Source organism: Larimichthys crocea, chromosome XVIII, assembly GCF_000972845.2.
Source record: "Larimichthys crocea isolate SSNF chromosome XVIII, L_crocea_2.0, whole genome shotgun sequence".
NCBI classification, from domain to species: Eukaryota; Metazoa; Chordata; class Actinopteri; family Sciaenidae; genus Larimichthys; species Larimichthys crocea.
In genome coordinates, this window is record NC_040028.1 from 3,989,719 (window position 1) to 4,009,583 (window position 19,865).

Below are 19,865 nucleotides of genomic sequence, written 5' to 3' on the forward strand. Positions count from 1 at the left end.
CAAAGTGTTCATGTTCAGAGGCGGGCTTACATGCTGGTGTTTGGGTTAGCTTGATTAAAAAGCTTTCCTATCGCACTAAGGCCTTTTATCATAGTGTGTGTGTGTGTGTGTGTGTGTGTGTGTGTGTGTGTGTGTGAGAGAGAGAGAGAGAGAGAGAGAGAGAGAGAGCTTATGGGTGTTTATATTTAGATGGCCGCTTCTTTATCAATGGAGTCCTCTCTTCACTCACGTGGATCTGCACCATTTAAAAATGAAGCAGCTTTCAGGACCAAGCAGCTTCCTGCGTGACTCATTGTCACAGAGCTCAACATTCCCTCTGTGTGACCTCGACACACTGCAGTCAAATGATCACGGGGAGACGTGACCGCTTTCACACTAAACAGCGTGCACACTTGAGGGACATATTGTTGGCTGAAGCTGATCAGTTTTCGATACGAATACCGAGGCATCATGTTCAGCATTAGTAATGTATCCCGTCTCACTTGTTTGCGCTGCGTTCGCACCGTCCTCATCAGCTCGTGATGTATTCCTTTGGCATATGTCGAGTACAGTTCAACAGAACCTACGTGCCTGCTGGGAATCATTCTGTCTTTTTCGAGGAAGGGGGAATCTATTTTATCTACATCTATTTTTGGTTGATGACGAACACGTGAAACTTTACAGCGTCATCCGGCGCAGAGGTCTATCATTACTTCTACACCTGTCAGCTCTCCTCTCCATTCTCTTTTAGATAAGTCAATGGGCCTTGCACCTTCTCACACGTCCCCTACCTCCAGTCCAGTCTGGTTAGGATTAGGACAGAGTAATGCTTATTTTCCCTCTCCATTAACCTGTTACTAATTAAGGTTCCATCCCACCTTATTTAGTATCATAGGTAACAACAACATTGGTAACACCTGTGTTTACCTCCTATTTCATGTCAAAATGGTTCTTCAGGTACTTCGTGTAGTTCTTTGAAGTATTAAAAGTTCTTCATTCTTATTAGATCATTCTTATTAAAATTGTTCTCAATGCATGAATGAAAAAAAAGGACAAATGAATACAAAAACCCTTCCAACACATATTTAATGAGCGGTAATTCAGATAACTTTCATCTCAGCCTACCATATGTTTTACAGGACAAGCGACAACACTGCTTATTATCCGGTAAAAAGGGAAACAGTATGATCAATTCATCAAACACCAACATAACGTGCTGCCTTGTCTGAATCCAGGCTGACATGTGAAGCTCGGTATAGGGGAAACTGTGTTGCCCTCTAAAGCTGGGGAAACTGTCGTCAAAAAGGTAACGCAACGTTAATTATATAGAAGTGTAGCAGAGAAAGTGCAGATTAGGATGACTGTCAGTCGTTGCCAATTAAGATGGGAAACACAACTAATCCTGTCAGATGAAAAGGTACCATCCGAGTGACCACACCGTTTTTCTTGGAGGCAAGGTAAGAATTGACTGTAACAGTTGATGCTGCTGTCAAAAATGTGCTTGTTTTGGTAAGAACGTTATTTGGTGAGAAATAAATTCTGATCTGTGTCACTTTGCTTACGTAGAACTTAAGCTACACAATTACCTTAATGCTAGTTAACGTTAGCATTAGGTAAAGTGTGGAGATAAGAGCGTGAGAGGCATCATTCAGAATTGTGGTATAGTTATAGCTAAATATTAAAAACACAAAAGGCTACCTTTACAGTAAAAGATCGAAAAAGACTATCTGATATTCAACTACCACCTGCTAACCCACGTCATTAACATTAATTGGCAAGCTTAGCTAACGTTATTTCCCAAATGTAAGCATGCTAAAATGTATACTCCACTCATCTATCAAATATAAAGTGTCTGCAGACATGCTGCCTTCATACACCAACACTTGATGATATAGTCCAATAAGACAGCCTTAAGAGCTACTGTGCAATATGATCTCATATTTTAAGGCAATTCGCAGACAAAAGAGCAACAACAAAAAGACAGAACAGATCGTTCTTTCTTTCACTCTTCTTCCCTCTACGTCACCACAATCCCAACAAACCTTAGAGGCTCAAACAATGCTGAAAGCTGCCCTTTTACTTCCCAGACACATTCACACACAGACCCACACCATACACCCAACACTTAGATCCACTGTCCTCTAAAAGCTCCCAGTTTAGACAAAGAGAGACTTTGTGTGTCATCTTTGGACAGAACCAGTACAAATCCAAACCCAGCCAAGCACCCACTGGCACACACACACATATACACACACACATTCACTTTCAGTATTGCTTTTCATTATTGACGGATAACAAACAACGTGATTCTTCCAACAGGTCACAGAGTTCACTTTCAAATGCTGAATTCAAAGTTGAACTTTGACTCTCTTCTTCCATCTAGTGATAGATGCTGTAGAAACCTCACAAATCAAATCAGTCAGAAACATACATGTGTGAGCGTTATGTGTCTTACCTGATCAAAGAGCTGTTTGCCTGTCGTGTTGGGCTGGATGGCAAACTCCAGCTCAGCGTCCATGGTGGTGACGCGCACATTGATCTGAAGAAACGAAAAAAAAAAAAAGACTAAATGAATGCACCAATAAATCATATATTACATGTAATTAACTTAATATACATATATATATATATATATTGCAGTACGCAAAAGTGATGCAGCACAGGCGCACACACAGATATATACAGACATATTACATGTTATACAGGCCACAGTGTGAAGACAGAAAGAACCCAGCCTCGCCTGGAGTCTTTCCACTTCCTGGCAACATAAACTCCAAGACCACAAGTGGGATAACATCAGCTCCCTCATCAAGATTGTGGATGACCCCACCCATCCATGACAAACTTTTCAGAGACCCCCTGCCGGCAGGAGGCTGCGGTCCATCAGGACTGAAACCTCACACCACAAAAACTGTCAAAAAGTTTTTCCCAGGGGGTGTCGTTTATCTCAGTTATTAGAGCATCCGCCCCATGTACAAAGGCTCAGTCCTTGCAGCGTCGGCCCAGTGTTTGAATCCGACCTGTGGCTTTCATCCCCCATCTCTCTCTCCCAACATTCCTGTGTGTATATATGTATATATACACATCCCAGAGCCAACACGTTACATTAACGTAGGGTCTACTAACTCTATGCATTACATTAACACACACTTTTTTATATATTTTGGATTACTACGTCTCAAAAACTATCATGCACATTTAAACATCCTGCATACTGTAAACATTGTTCTGTACAGTTCCTTAATTAAATAAATTAAGGAACTAAATATTTGTACATAAACTAAATATTATGTACAAAGAATTCTCTTTATATTTATCTTCTAGTACTTTCAATTTTTAATTTTTATCTTATATTTTTTTATTTGTGTTTATGATTTGTAATGTTTATTATGCACCGAAACAAAAAAAACCATCAGGACAAATTCCTTGTGTCTGAAAACATACTCTAGTCAGAGGATTCTCAAGTATTTGTGCAATGAATGAGTCTGATTGAGTATGGAAAAATGTATCCTTCGTATTATCAATATGAGAAGTCCTGACACAAACAAACACACAAACAGATGTGCACATTCCTTGCACATTCACACAAAAAATGATGGTTACGGAAGAAAACAGTGTGAAACAAACCACAAAAAAATGGAAAAGAAGTGAAGCCTATGAACTACTGTGACTGCCTGCTGGTGGGACAGCCTGTGCAGGCTGTGTTATGTGTGTGTGTGCTCCTATCAGACTTCTATAAATATTCTTCACCCTCAGTGAACACACGTGGACACACACACACACACACACACACACCCTGTGTGTCCATGTAAGGCACATGCTGTACACGCTGCTCCTTCTGCCAGGAAGCAGCAGAGAGGAAGTTGTTTTCGCTTCGCTCTAATGAAGGGAAAACGATCAGGAACTCCACTTAGCTGTTCTGTAGGCTAACCGCAACCGCACCACTATGATAAAAGTTCCCACTCATTCATTTTTAATATAAAAAAATAAGCTGTGTATCATAACTGGGAGATGAGAGAAAAGAGAGTGGGCAATGCAGAGGGACTACAAAGACCACAGGCCATCTGAGTGAGACAGATCAAACACAACAGAACCAGGTCATTTTCAATAAGTGACGGCCAAATGGTTTGTCGAATAGAAGAGGTAAAGTGACTGGATGAAAGGTTGAACCAACAAGTACCACAGCATGAAATCAATGCAGCCCATCTGCTGATATTTCAGAAACTTTAATCTTAAAAGAAACTGTCTTCTAAACTAAGAACCATTGCTGAGATGAATACAGTAACTAATAAGCTCTTCATCCTTTTATCCTTTGTGAAATAAACTGAACTCAGTACAGGCGCATAATGCTGAATCATTCATGAGGATGTGATAAATAAACATTTTATTGACACTGGGAAGGCAGCAGAGGAGCCACTCTGCCGCACAAATAAGAAAACAGTGTGAGAAAGAGAGCCGGTGTAGAAATGGATTCAGGGAGCTGGATGGAGTCAGGTGTGACTTTCACAGCCAAATATGGGCATCTGCAAACTTTATCCAGGTCTGCTGCCACATCCACACTGCTGTTACTGTTTGAAACCTGAACTCTATAGAAGTTAACAACATTAACACAGTGCCATGTTTTAACAGTCATGAAATGTGTGTGTGTGTGTGTGTGTGTGTGTTTGCACGTCTATTATGTTGCAGCATTAAAAATCATTGAGATCATCGGTCTAATGAAAACCAAACCAGTGTCTCACGGTAATCCAATCCAAAGTATGCAATCATACATGTGTCTGTGTGCTGGTGTGTTGGTGTGTATGTGTGTGTATTCCTGTCCCGTTGGAGGTGTAATACATTAGACTGTTCTGTGGTGTTCTCTACTGCACTAGGCAAAGCCAGCTGCAGTGAAACCAACTGATACTGTCCTCGAGTAACCCTGAGAGAGAAAGAGAGAGAGAAAGGGGAGAAAAGGGTAACAATGGCACAGTAAAAGTTGTAACCCGCATTCTGTAGGGTGTGTGTGTGTTTGTGTGTGTGTGTTTGAGAAAAGGAGGGAGAGAGACAAAGACAGATAGACAGATAACGCCTGAGGTGAACAGAGTGCATCGATCATAAGAAAGCAGCGCTCATAGACAGCTCAACTGACCTGAAAAAAATAGACAAAGACCACACACTCACACACACAGAGGCACTCTTCCCCCAACCATACCCTCTGCTCACACACATACACACACACACACACCATGTTGTGCAGACAAAAGGCACTCTACCCCCAACCTAACCATACCCTCTGTACACACACACACATTTGAACAATATCCTGCAGCCAGAGTAACCGATGTTTATCTGTTTGATTGATGACTTTAAAATGAATTTATTATTACAATGGGAGCCAATGACCATATTGTAAATCAACTAATTGATGAATAGACCTTTGAATGACTCTCAACCTTAATCAGTATCATTGGTAACACCTGTGTTGACCCTACTGTTGGCTGCTGTGAAAAAAATCTGATGTCTACTGATGAACTGAGAGGAATCCTTACCTCCATTCTTTTGGGCGATGAAATGATGAACCGTGTCACCACATATCAAGATGATGTTCACCTCGATGCTTGTAGTGTAAGTGAAGTAAGGGAACATAACCATATGGTGGTGGGGTGTGTGTTTGTGTGTGTGACAGCAAGACAGACATCTGTGTGTACGTATGGGAGTGCGGCCATATGGTGAAAATGCACGATATGCACACACACAGTGCATGGCATTTCTCTGCAGACATACCGTTGCATGGCATGTGGCTCTGTGCTCAGGCTGATAAGGTTTCCATAGCGACGCCCTTGTGGTTGATTTTTAATGTCATTTTCTACAAAGACTTGTGGGTGTGGGACTTCACATAGGGTGACCTGGAGAGGCCTGACCCCACCTGGGATCTACGAATCAAACAATGAATCTAACAGTTGTTTTCATTTGGGTTCATTGATTACTCTTTTTCATCATGGTTTTGGGTGCCTTTGTTGCGTTTCCCGCCTTTTTTGATGATCAGTTCCATCCTGATTCATTTCACATGTGTTTCATCATCTTGCATTCACCTCTGTATTTAGTCTCTGTGTTTCTCAGCTTTATTTGGCTGGTCATCTGTGTTCTGGTCACCAGTTCTTTGTTCCGTCTTCCATGCCTGGGTTCTTGCTCAGTTTTGGACTTTTTTTGGACTGTTTGATTTCTTCTGTTTTTGCCTGCAGTCGCCTTTTTGTTATTGTGTTTTCCTTCCTGTTTGTAAGTTATTAACATTACCCTTTTAGTTCACCTTCATGTCTGCACTTGGATCATCTTCTTGAACTAAAATGTGACACTTCTTCACTTGAGAAAATACTGGAAAAAAAACATTATAATATACCAGAGCCAGCCCGCTGTTGACAATATGTTTACAGTGGAAAAGCAGCCATCTGTGACATTTTTAAGGCTATATGCTGATAGTATATAGCATTATAGTATCCTGACTATACATTATATTGTTTGGAATAAATCGAGACTAAAAACTAGAGTTGCTTTTTATTAAGGATGGAGGGGAGGAAGGAAAAACACTCTGCAGTTCTGTGTGCAGAGGTGAATAACATCAGCTTCCTTTGTGCAGTGCAGTAAGAAACACTCCTTTAATACAGTCTGCTATTGTCTGTGAGGGGAATTGTTCCAAGTGTGCATGTGTGTTTGAGTCTTTGTGCCTGCAGACACAGCACGGGGGTGGAGGGGTCTGACTGAGGCTACCTTCAGAGACATTTCAGACCAGTTCTTTTTGGGGTCAGTGGTTATGGTTAGATACATGAAATTAATGTACATCTATGAAATGGTTGTGTGTGTGTGACGACACAGATACAGACAGAGGGAAACATGTTGTAGCTGATAGCAACATAACGTTAGCAGATAAAAGAGACGGTCTGAGCCAGACTGATGACCACAGTCCTCTCTAAAACCCGTTTTGCTCATGTGTCAGAGGTTGTTGCCTCTACTTATACTACCTTCATAAGTGCTTCTACCGCTTTTGCAACTGCTACTACACCACTACTACAAACACTGCCATAAGACAAAAAAAAATGCAGGCCACAAGCAGAAATATATCAGCTACTCTGCTACAGTGGTGGTACGTGGAGCCTGGCAGATCAAGAGCAAAGTGTGTTTATAATTAAAGGGGGAAAGTGTTTCTCTGAGAAATACATTTTCCCTGTTGAAGTATTAAATTCTGCTTGGCTTGATGAAACAGTGCAAGCAGCTGGTCAAGTTGAGGTTGGAAGGTTTCCAGGACTCCTGAACTTGTCCTGCATACCAAAGTCATTTGTGAATTGCGTGAATGCGGTTAAGAAGTTAATTTTCTGATTCAGCTCAGGTTTACAGAGCGGCAGCAGATTTTCTGAAGCAGCAGCAGAGAGATAACCTCACACATATTGTTCAGTTAGGTTCAGCGGCATGACTGAGAAAACTGGTAAATATTTGGATGAAATCAGGTTGCTTAGTCACACATCAAAGCATGCAACAAATCCAAAACACGACTACTGGTACTACCACACTGCATGTTACACTAAGGCCGGTTTCAGGGAAATTAAGTCTGATTCAACTTTTGAGGAAAAACAAACCTGATGTCATCTTGTGGCAGCCAACAGACGCTCAGATCAGGCAAACCCTCCACAGTCAGCCTGATATGTGAGGCTAAAGCTGAAGCTATCTAGGTGGCCAGGGGTTTAGTCAGGGCCGGTTCGCCCAGGGCGGTTCGCCCAGGGCGCAAATGTGGCCAGGACCGGCGCTGGGTTTAGTCCATCAATCAGCCAGGGACTAAATTTTTACTGTGGTATTGCAAAGAGCCACATTATGCAAGAGTCACTGTCTCAGCATGCTTGGCATAGTGTTGGAACATCTGGGTTTGTTTTTTTTTTTGCCTGACTTTCCCAAGCCGCGATGGCCACCCCTGGACTAAACTCTGAAACTCTACCTGTTGTGTTCTGGCTTGGTTCAGTTCATGTACCAGCTTCTAAAGAGGCTGAGCAACATAGACAATGAATGAGCGAGGGAGTGCTGGTATCGAGAAAATCAGTTAATTAGGTAATAAAAATGCCCTCCTTCCACTGAGTTTATCACATTTTATGACCTCTTCAGTGAGGCCAGGGCTGAGTCACACAGCTTTGACCTACTGTGCAGCTTCCATAATCAACAGAGAGCAGAAATACTTATCCATGTTGAGGAGACACAGAATGTATTAGGATTTGAGTTGTTATAATTACACTGTTGTGCTGTGTAACCTTTTGAACAGATGATCTAGCCAATTCTTTGTTCACAAGGCTCTGGGGAAAATGAAGCGTGCATGTTTGTCTCCATTTTGCTGGCTGTTGTTTACCAGCTTCCCCCACCCCCCCATGCCTCCATGTTATTCATAACAAGTAATGACAGCTAAATAGTAGGCTAGTGTGTACAGGCAGAGGCCGCCCACGCAATACAGCCCACCTGTTGACTGTGTTTGTGTGTGTGAGAGAGTCTCAGACAGGCATAATTAAAAGCTGTTGGTAGCTAAGCTGGTTAACAGAGGCTTTGAAGGCCACCAGTGCCACGCTGCCTTCTTCACCTTTTCTCTTCTCTGTTTTCCGTCGTCATCTGCTCGTCCCACTCTTCTACTTTACATTTCCTCTCTGACGCACCTCCGCTGCTTTGTGTCCTCTACCTCTCTTTCTCTCTTCACCTCTCCTCTTTTTCCACTCAGATTTTTCCTCCTCCTCCAAAGCCACTTTTCAACTCCACTCTTCTATTCTAATGTCCTTAACATTTATCGGTCACGTTTTTTTAGCTTGTTCGTAACGGCTGCTTGACTCAAAAAGAGCTATCAAGGATGCATGACAGCAGATTCATCCATCCATAAGCACCACACACACACACACACACCCGTTACACAGAGATCTGTGGGCTGATTTGGATTGTAGGAGGAGGAGTTAGCATGGCAGCTTTGGCTTTAGCTATTGAGAAAAATAAAGTCATAAGCGGCACAAAAGTAATATGAATATTGCGTGTACTTCAAGAAGCAGCATGGAAACAGAACCCGTGTGCTTCTAAGTTATTTGTCTTGAACTTTCGATTACTATTTCATCAGACGCCGCTTGTGTGTAGCATCGGCGTAAATGTTATCTGATATATGCTGAGATAAAAACATTTTTCCTTCAATATAATGTAAGAAATGCTTCTGCTGAAAACAGAAGAGTGACAGGACGGTGAGGAGAGAGAGACCGGGGATGACAAAGGGAACACAGGTCGAATTCGAACCCCGGGCTGCTGCCTTTGTGATGTGCACACTCCACACCTTCTGAACTAACCGTCACGTCAAAGTTACAGGGCTGTCCACTTACTTTTGGCCACGTGGTTTATTTATTTCTGTACATCACGATGCTATAAATCACAATGTGAGGAGCTTGTTTTTTTTCCTGATGTTTTTTTAGTACATTCCAATAAAGCAGAGAGTCAATGTAGCCAAGGTTATGGAGAGGTGGAGGAGGGAGGAGGAGTGGTGAACTTCACACCCTCCCTCTAATTAGATTTAGTGACTTGGATAATTCCCATTATATAAATGAAAATGGCCCTCTGAAATATTTAAAGCCTCCAGTGCAGGCTTCTGCCCCCCATATCCCCCTTCACTAGCCCCCAGGGACACCATCACCAGGAGGGGCAACATGTGCAAAACGCAGCGATAAATCAATAATGTACGATGTCCCACTACATCTCACGCCCCGGATTATCAGGCCTGATGCACGCTTATATACACACACACACACACACACACACACACACTAAAAAATGTCAGCACCTGAACATGCTCAGATATAAAAAATAAAAGATATATTAACACATGCACACAACTTTTATTCATACAAATGCAAACACACACAGATCTACATTCTCACACACGCTCACAATGCCGTTGGGGAAACATACAGAGCAAAACATATAGGAAATCAATACATCTTCGAAAGAATGCTCCAGCACGAGTTAACCTCCCCAGGGTTGTTTGCTCTTCACTTCATTCTTCCTTTCTTTGTTCTCAGACTCTCTCTAAAGCATTGTTGAAACTCTGAAGGGGTAAGTCTGCTTCCAACTAAAGGACTTTCAGACCTGCATTCCTTTACATTAACCTTACAGTAATTATTATTGATATTAGTATGAATGGACACCCTTTGCAATCTTTCACATCTGAATTATGGAATATAAACGTAAATAATCACCAAGTGAATGATTAAAAAGGAAATGCTAAATGGACTGTACTTGCCTTTCTAATCGGCCAACCACTCAAGGCGCTTTTACATTACATGTCACACGTTCATTCACGCATTGGCTGCCATGCAAGGTGCCAACTGCTCAGAAGGCGACAATCAAATCCGACATGTACACTGGGTCAGTTTGAACTCATCTATTAAACTTACTTACATTTCATGTGGAGTGCAACACCTTACAGCCAAATTCAACCAGTGATAGATGGATGTGACGCATTCTTGGAGCTAATTATGGCATTCAATGTTTCAAACCCCACCAGAAGAGCCGTCGTCGGTTTCAGATGCGTCCCCGACAAGGGTCTCGACTCTTCTCTTCCAAAAATACGCGGATGTTCTATTTTTGACGGATGCCGCAAGCAGCACAAAACAGCTTGAGCTGACAGGAAGTCAGACACACAAATAGTATAGAGAATCTGGTTGATTTTCAAAATAAAACACCCCGTGCAAACTTTCAATCCAAAAAACAGCTAAAAGGTGTTTAACTACATAGCATATTTACATATTTAGAAGCATATAAACCATAGTAAATTACCAAATATGAGCAAGTTAACAAAGTCTGGGGTGGAAAAGCTCCTGGTGGGGTTTGAAGTCACATGGAGAATGGACCAAAACAGCGTTGTGGCCAACTTGACATCCCGGTGGGGTTGCAACACTAGAGCAGAAACTGAGCTTCGGTGTGTGCCCTTATCCACTTTTAACGATTACCACGTCTCATTTCTCACCATGAAGGCCACCTTAAACAGCTAAAGCACTTTTAAGGAATCCAGAAAACAAACTAGTTTGTTTCAAGCACTTTCAGCTCTTCCTTAACATGCTGAGTTATACACTTGTTGGAAATACATCATCAGGAAAATTTGAACACTGTCAAATGGACAAAGTAATATTATATTATAATGTATCTTTCTGCAATAGACCTTTTATTGCAGTGAGCCAACATGCACCACAGCAGCACCCTGACTCTGTTTGGCCTGAATAGAACGAAACCTTAATTAGTATCATGTGTAACATTTCTGTTTACCTACTATTTCATGTCAAAATGGCTGCTGTGAAAAACTCTTCAGACTGTCTGGTGTTGAGTTGTTGGTCCGTGGCCAACTTTACTGGTACACCCTCAATGATAAAACAAACAGAAGAATTCACTGCTTATCATGTCCTGATTTGGTTCCTTATAAAACACTTCACAGGAGCCACAACACTAACCGTTCCTCATGACCTTGATGAAGCCCTAATGTCAACCCATGCTGGTAAAACTGTCTTGATCTTGCTCCAAACCAAATAATGAACGTCTTTCAGTCCTTCAGACCTTGGGAAAAAAACGGACAATGACTGTAATTCTACTTGTGTTCAGAACCCTTGTGTGTCTATTAAAGCGTAACGTGCCGTTGAGCCCGATAATTAATCTGTATCAGTTTCAAAGGTGTTGCTCAGTACCTCACCCTCTTATTTGACCTCTCCCTAGAGAACAAGGTTTCCTACTGCTGTTGAGTAAAACTGCAGGAGGGTTAAAATAAAGAGGAAGGAAACATTTGTGTTGGGTTCAGTCGTGCACAACTTTCCTCACTGGTCATTCACATTCTCATTCTCTGAAACATATACGATCCAACTGCTACATTAATACATTTGCCTTCAGGACTGAAGAAGGTGAAAGTCAACGCTCTTGTTTCCAGTCAAAGGCGGTTAATAAAATTAGGATAGAAAATATCCCGTCTCTGGTGCAGCCCTGCGTGTCCAATGCATATTATTAACAATACATGAACAGCACGGTGAAATGTGAGGTAAAGATAAGATTGTTTCACAGCATTTCCTTCTCTTAATTTGATTATATCACCTCCTGTTTGTCCAGCATTCCCTTTCTGGTTGGCCTGTTGACAGAACCCCTTTTGTACAAACCCGCTTTGAACACCATGAAAGACATGAAATACCAGGGGACACCCATGTTATGTTAGGGGTGTATGTACACAACCAAACACCATTAAAACACTGCCTTGAGGAGGGTTACGGTCCAGACCAAATTCACTTTTTAATGGCTTGCCTGAGGCTTACTAGCTTATAGCCTGTCTCGCCTTTCAGGGAGACAACAGACTGTTTCTAAGTGGCTCCACAAAACAGAGACTCTTTATGGCTTTTGTGTGTGGTTTACTCACTCCACCTGGAAAATTGTCGATGTGTGTTTTTAGGTCTGTATGCTTTGTTATTGTGTTGCCTCCATATTGGCTACAAGCTAATGGAGCCCCAGCTAACTTACTTGTTGTGATTACAACGTGTGCCTTTAGGGGCAACTCAGCTCCGATTTGAAAAATGTGTGACATTTCAGTGTTTTCATGGCTAAAATCAGGCAGAGAATGCACAGATGAAGCAGTGAAAGGGCTGATGTGTTTACCGTGCAACTGCCAGGCTTAATGTCAAAGTATAGCCCGATGTAACCGGAGTGGGAGTTCCCCTCGAGGGCGGCCTGGGTGTCGTTTTTCTGGACTGCATATGAACAAAGTGCCTGTCACTCAGTCCTCTCACAAATCCTCTTTTATCCCTTTGTGTGCCCTTTTTTATTCCCTACGGTGTGTTTCGATAATCTGAGCTTCACTCGTCCGTACCAGACTTTCTCTTTTGCTTACTCTTTTCTGTCCACATGGGCTCTGCCTCTTATCTCGCTCCACATCCTTTCCCCAGCTGTTCCCCCCCGATTCAGTTCAGAGACTTCTCTGTAGCTAAATTTACAGAATGTAAATATGATGTACTCATGGTGTGAAAAGACTAACACCAGTTTAAATGACATAAATGTTTGAACTTCAGTCGATGGTCCAACATAACGCTCCTTTTGTGGTTAACATTTTACAACATTGATTTATGATGCAAGCTCAAACTGCACTAAACACAACATCTGTTTCATGCTGTCTTTGTATGTCTGTCTGTCATATTGATATTGTCTGTCTGTCTGCCTTTTCTCATCTTCCTCTCTCAATCCCTGTGACCTTCTCTCTCTCACTTCAGCTCCCATCATCCCCTCACTACTTTTTCAATCACATGTCCCTGGTCTCTTTCCAGGAACTGGGCCTAGCCTAATTCCCCATTACTGAGATTGATGGACTGGGGGGGCTCTGTACAATCGCTGGCTGGCTGTAGATAACTGTGTAAGCAACCAGCACGTACGGGCGGCAGGATTGTAAACACTCTGCAACTACAAGCTGTAGTTTTCACAGACCTTTTATCACTCTATTTTTAGCTGATGTGAGTTTTTGAATTCGGTGTAGGTTTACAGGCAGGGGTTGAGTTGCTTAAATATCGAAAGTGAGGCTGTTCAAATGGACTTTTTCTATCGATTGAAACAGATATTAATCCAAATAATCCTTGCTGATGTGGCTGGTTGTAATAATTCTGAATGCAGATGTTTTCCACCTTTTCATGCACCTTTAACACAGCTTTTATTATTCATATTCATTAATCACATCATGAAGCACAACAATTCAATGTTTTGCTGATAAGACTCCTGGAGTTTCTGTTCCGGCTTCCAAGGTTAAAATATAGTGATGGCAATGTAATAAATGGCTTCACAACCCTCAGACCATAATCCTGTTATTTAGGCTGTAACACAAACTCAGCCTGTATGCGTTTGTGTCAGAGCAACATGAAAGCTCCCACTGTCCTTCAGTCCAAAAATAGAGGAGAGAAAGCCCTCTTTGTGTCTGCTCTTTTCAATAGACAGGACAGATCCACAGAGTCACTGACTGTGTGAGTGTGTGTGTGCATGCGTCTTTTCCCAAAACTCTGTGCGCACTCCTGAAACATTATTTCTGACTGGCAGAGCTGGTGTCAGACTCAGGGCTCTCTTAAAAAACAGACAGAGCAGGTACGCCAGGCTGCACAATGGCTTATTTCTCTGTGTTTCTAACCTATTTCTTATCAGAGCCTGAAACCCATCCTGCACTTGCAGTTGACCTCTCTTCTAAGCCAAACTTTAACCTCCTGAGTACTATTTAACGAGGGCAAAAACAGCGAGCATTGTTTGAGCGGAGCTCAACAGTTATTGTAGCAGTTTGAACTAAACCGATGATCTGAGCTCAGATCAGTAAACAGCGGTTGTAAAAAGCCGACTTCATGTTGTCAGCTTTCTGCAGACTCTGGTCTGCAGAAAGCTGACAACCCCCCCTGTGTCTCCCAGTGTTAACATGATCACAAAGCTCTAATCTCCCACAGATGCTGCAGAGACTGCAGCAAGCTCACCAGCAATAATTCTCTTTAACAGGGAATCCTGTAACTGTAAATTTACGGCAACAACTCCCTGAAATTCTGCAATCTGATACTGAGGAATGCAGCAAAAAAAAAGGAGGAGAAATCTTTAGGAACAGCAGTGCAGGTAGTGACTCTCTGCATGAGGTATACAGGGATGGTGCTGTAACTCTGCCAGAATTCTGCAGTATGTTAGGTACTAACCGGTTTGGGCATCTTTCTCCTCTCTCTGCCCGTCCCCTGTAGCTAAAAAAAAAAGACGAAAGAAGTCGTCTTCTGTCTTCTGGCCTCCCTCCGGGGCAGCAGCGCCTGTGACACAAAAACAAATACACCAACGTCAGCAAACATATAAGACAAATATCAGATTCAGTTCACCCTCCAGGCTGTTGTGCAGCAGCAGCCTGTATCTCTCACTCTACGTCTGATCATCACTAACGAACAACACAATAACAGGAAACAATAAAAGGAAGGATTTAAAGGTTAACATGGGGAAAGAGAAAGAGCAGAGCGAGTTTGATTAAGATCGTATCAGAGACATGAGACATATAATAAAGAAAACGAATGGAAGACACTACGCAACTATTTCTAGTGTCCTCTGTCACACCCTCTTACAGACCAATCAAAGAGTTCAAAAAGGGGGAAAAAACAGTGTGGATGTGGGTGGATTCATTTTTCCTGTTGCGAAATGATCATTTAGTCATTTTGATCAAAAAAACATTCAGGTTACGATATCAAACAGAGAAAAGAAGTCCATAAGAAGCCCGAACGAGCAAATGATAAGAACTTTTGCTCCACAAAACATTACTCAAAACTTTAATCCATTATCGTCATTTGAGTGGGTGAGTTATTTAAAAATTCAGACTCAGTACAGTTGTCATGAACAGATAAAGCGAGAGCGAAAGAGCCCAAAAGCCTGTAAACATGTTTATTTCTGCTGTAAAGTGGCGTGACATTTTTGGCACGTCCGCACAGGCTTCACTTACAGCTACAGGGGTTACCGCTTGGTGTTTCCCCACTTGGAAAAACAACTGAGCCAATCAGAACTCAGTAGGTGGGCTTAAGAGTGGGGATGTCAATTACCAGTGCCATAAATCAGAAAGACAAATGAGCACAGAGAAACCTGGCCAAAAGAAAGGAAGCAAGTTTGAATGTGATGAACACGTTTACTGACGTCCATGTTGAAATAAGATGAAGCTGACAGGACAGATACATCAGTTACTGCTGGTTGATAAGACTTAACAGTGACTCAGTTTGATTATGAGGCTAAACCAAATAATCGGTTCATCACTCATGCAGTACTGAGAAACTTACAAGCTTCTACTGAGCTTCAGCTGAAAGAGAGAGAGAGACAGAAAAAGAGAGAGAGAGCTGCAGCAAGGACTGAGCCTGTACATGACACGCGTGTCCGCAAATTTCACTTGTTTTAAACACGTTATTGGATGTCACTCAAAATCAGGGATGTTGCATTCAGTTAAAGGTCGTGTGTACCGTCTGTTATCATGGGATATGTAAGATGGAAAAGCTAACGGTGCTAACGAGGCTACAGATGGAGTATGGAGAGTGTAGCATCACAGAGACGTGGCTGAATGAACTTAATTCGGACTCGCTGGTAACGACACACAGCTAAAGATCACAGGTCAGAGTCAGAACCGGGTCGCTGTGAGCCACCGTATCTTGAAACCTTAGACTATAATCGTACCATTAAAATCTAGAATTGTTGCAGCAGAAGTCATCTGGACGTCTACCAGCATGAGACACAACATGCTGAGTGGCAGTTTAGGAAAGACAAATGAGAAATCTAAAAGAAGAGAACGCGCAGTAACGGAGAGGACTGGGCCAGTAGCTGAGAGGAAGAACTCCAAAAATAGAGACCGAGAAATCATAGACAGAGAAATAGAAACTGCTTCTCTCCTTAGGTCTGACGTTTCTTTGAGGTTACCCTAACCTGCTTACTGTAAGTGATGATGGTTAGCTGGACAGTGTGTCTTCATCAAGAACCGCATGTCAGCTAAATGACTAGAATCTAAAATAGAGAGCAGTTGGTAGGTGTCCCATAGGTGCCAGATCTTTGTGATGCGTGAGGCCAGAAATAGACCTTTCTCAAGTGTCAGTGCAGAGAATTAAAGCAGGCTCAATCACAAGCTCAGGCCGAGGGCAGAAACAAACTGAAAACTAAGGTTACATGGTATGAGTGTAATACATCAGCCTCAGTTTGAACATCAACAGGCCTGATTCAAAGCATTTGTCAAACATTTCTTCAACATGTTTTAATTTCTGAAATGTTAAGCAGACTTGATGTGGTTTTGGTTTCGATGAGTTGTAAACTGGCACACAAACATTTAGTGTGGTTCGTGGTCAGTTCTAGGTCATGAAAAACAAGGCTTGGGTCTCGAAACTGTTTCTCAGTATGATTTCAGAGTGACTCGCCTCAGCGCTGCCCTCAGACAGTGATATGTGACCAACACGCCATCTCAATAAATCATTTCTCACACAAAGAAAACCGATGATTGTTTATTTGAGAGAGAAAAATGTAAATTTGAGGACTTTAGGTTCATAATTAATGCATGAGACTGCCTCAAGGTATTCATGTCAATACTGTGTTAGTTAAAACAATCAACAGTTTAAACAGTCACCATGACAAAGCACATTTACTGATTATAATCAGATCAACTGACTTTAAATAAACACACCGACTGCTACAGACAAGTTTGCGCTAGGCCTCTTATATTAATTTCCAGAATTCCGACTTCATAGCTATAGCTAATTTCCCCGATGTCAGCTGCAGTGAGTCTGACATTTTTAAATGTTGCACATAATTAACTGCACGGCAGCTTTAAATGACAGCTGCTCAAACAAGCCATCTGTAATGGCATCTACCTAAGCTTAATTGTCAGGTATGCCGATGATGCATGTCATTTTCGAGCTTCAAAATGACTCTAAGGGTGACATCTTGCATGTGTTGTCCATTCTTTATACTGTCAGTGGTTCTGTCTTTACGTCTCCTCCTCCACCGTGCTATCAGCTATAAACGGTTGTCAAGAAGACGGAAGAACACACACAAACATACGTGCACGCAAACAAACTAATTCCCCGCTGGCACGCTTCTCGGCAAGAAGGTTCATGGTTCGAGGGCCTTTCTGTGTGGAGTTTGCATGTTCTCCCCGTGTCTGCGTGGGCTCTATCTGAGTACTCACACAGTCCACTTTAATAGGTTTATCTGTGACTCTAAATTTCCTGTAGGTGTGAATGGTTGTTTGTCCGTATTTGTCAGCCCATTTTTTTTCTTCCAAAGGCTACAAAAATCCAGTAAAGTGCTGTTCATATTATTTGTTTATGTATCTTGTCTCTATTGTGAAAATGTGACATAATTTCTGTCAATTCTAAACTAACTTGTGTTCATGTAGGTCACAGATTTCTTAACTGTCCTACATGTTTCCACTTCCATCAGAGTCACATTCCAGTCAAAGAGGCACTACATATTTGAAACGTATTGAATATTCTTCAGGGCAAACTGCAAGTTTTATAATCACATCAAAGAGGACTATGAATACACTTCAAAAAAATGCCATGATTCGGCGCTGATTCTCTCTTTTAAAGTAGTCTTTGTGTACATTCACTTTGATGTGGGTCATATCCTACACATCAATGCACAGCTCCGTCAGACCTTCAGTCGTCATTGTGCCTACAGCTTCCTTCAGAGGCCAAATCCCCGAGGTGTGTATGAGGACAGGAGTGTGTCAAAGTGAACACTGCTGATCAGACCAACCTCACCCTCAAAGCACAAAAGCAGCTGAGCCATGATTAATTCTGACTGTCCTCTATAAAATTTCTACCTTCACGCTCCAAACAGTTCATACACAGTGAATGATGTTGTCATTTTTATTCTAAACAGTGAAGTTCACTAAAGCTGCAACAATTAGTCGACTAATTGATTATTAAATTATTAATTACACTTTTGAGAATTGATTCATCGCTTTAAGTCATTTTTTAAGAAAAATTCTCTGATTTCAGCTCCTCAAACTTTTCTCTTTAGTCCTGTCTGACAGTAAACTTAATATCTTTGTGTTGTTAAGAAAATACTTATCAACATTTTCTGACATTTTTTGGACCAAAGAAGAAGAAGAAAATGAATGACAGATTAACTGATCATTTAAATAATCCTTTGCTACAGCCATTATTATGATAACAAACTTCAGAAGACTATAGAATATGAATCAATGTTTCGGGTTAAAGACATTCATGAATTCAAGAAGGCATTATTTAGACTGACTAAAACTGCAAATACACAGCCTGTGGTTAGCATGCCGCTGCCCTTCACCTCTGTATCTTTTCTTGTCCTAGGTCTTAATATTACACCTTATCATGTGTGAGATAGTGATGAGGAGAATAGTACGCCGATGAGAGAAAAAGGAGAGAGTCATCGAGGGGAGAGACACATAAGAATTCAAGCTCGCCCTGACCCATATACCTGCAGCCAGGAGATAGCTGAAGACACTGAATACTAAAATAACTGATAGACCTACAGCCGTTGAAGTCATGCCTGCATTATTCCATGCTTATATTTTATAATATTCAGAGTAAGACTAATATATTCTGGATAAACTTCTACACTTCCAATTTCGTCTGTGCTATTGCTTCAGGTCCGACAGCCACCAGATCGATAACATCGGTTTAGTTCACCATCGGACAAGGTGAAAGTGATTAGCATCTACAAAATGTAATAGATTTAAATGCTCCGGGCTTTATGGAAACACATGACCCCCATGGCCTGCACACACACATACACACACCCACACACACACACACACACACAAGGGTGACCTTTAATGTGTGATGTAGCTGAAAGCGTCCAGGACTTTCTGCTGTTTTTGCAGCCCGCTGCCTCGTAAACTGGTGGGTATAAGCCTTTCGGAGAAATTCAAGTGAAACCAGAGAGTCGCTCTCAAGAGGAAGCAGCTTCCAGGTCACCATTCATGCAGAAAGAAACTGTGCTCTCCGTGCACATTACACTCTTTGATCTCGCTCTTGTTTTGCGCAGATTCACACACACTTTTACAGAGTGTCCCGTGACCCTGCCTCACAGACTCCTGCATCCCTGCTTATTGCCACTAATGGGTGCATTAGTGGCAATAATCAGCGACAAGTGGGCTTGTGTTGGGTACCACTGAGACTGGATACTATTCTGATTGTGCTCATTAAGTCTGACTCTGGTTCTGATTCATGGCATATCCTTTGAGCATGATAATTAACACAATTATATTTTTTTCAAAATCAAAAAGTCAAAAAGCTATACTGTGTCTCTGGTTAAAATGTGAACTAAATGTGGCGAAATGTTGAATACTGACTGTTTGTGTTTGTTTTCACTCGAGTTGCTAATGATGACTG

General features: G+C 41.8%; 1 protein-coding gene across 3 annotated transcripts in view; it reads right to left on the reverse strand.

The window, feature by feature from the left end:
• LOC104928670 (radixin) overlaps nt 1–19,865 on the reverse strand; it is a 37,849-nt gene that overhangs the window by 12,856 nt on the left and 5,128 nt on the right. For all 3 annotated transcript variants that reach the window (XM_019277074.2, XM_010743007.3, XM_019277075.2), the window contains exons 2-3: nt 14,685–14,789; nt 2,435–2,518 (exon numbers count right to left, since the gene is read on the reverse strand). In XM_019277074.2, coding sequence (XP_019132619.1) covers nt 2,435–2,518; nt 14,685–14,696 — 96 coding nt within the window. In that variant the 5' untranslated portion in view covers nt 14,697–14,789. The remainder of the gene's footprint in view (nt 1–2,434; nt 2,519–14,684; nt 14,790–19,865) is intronic.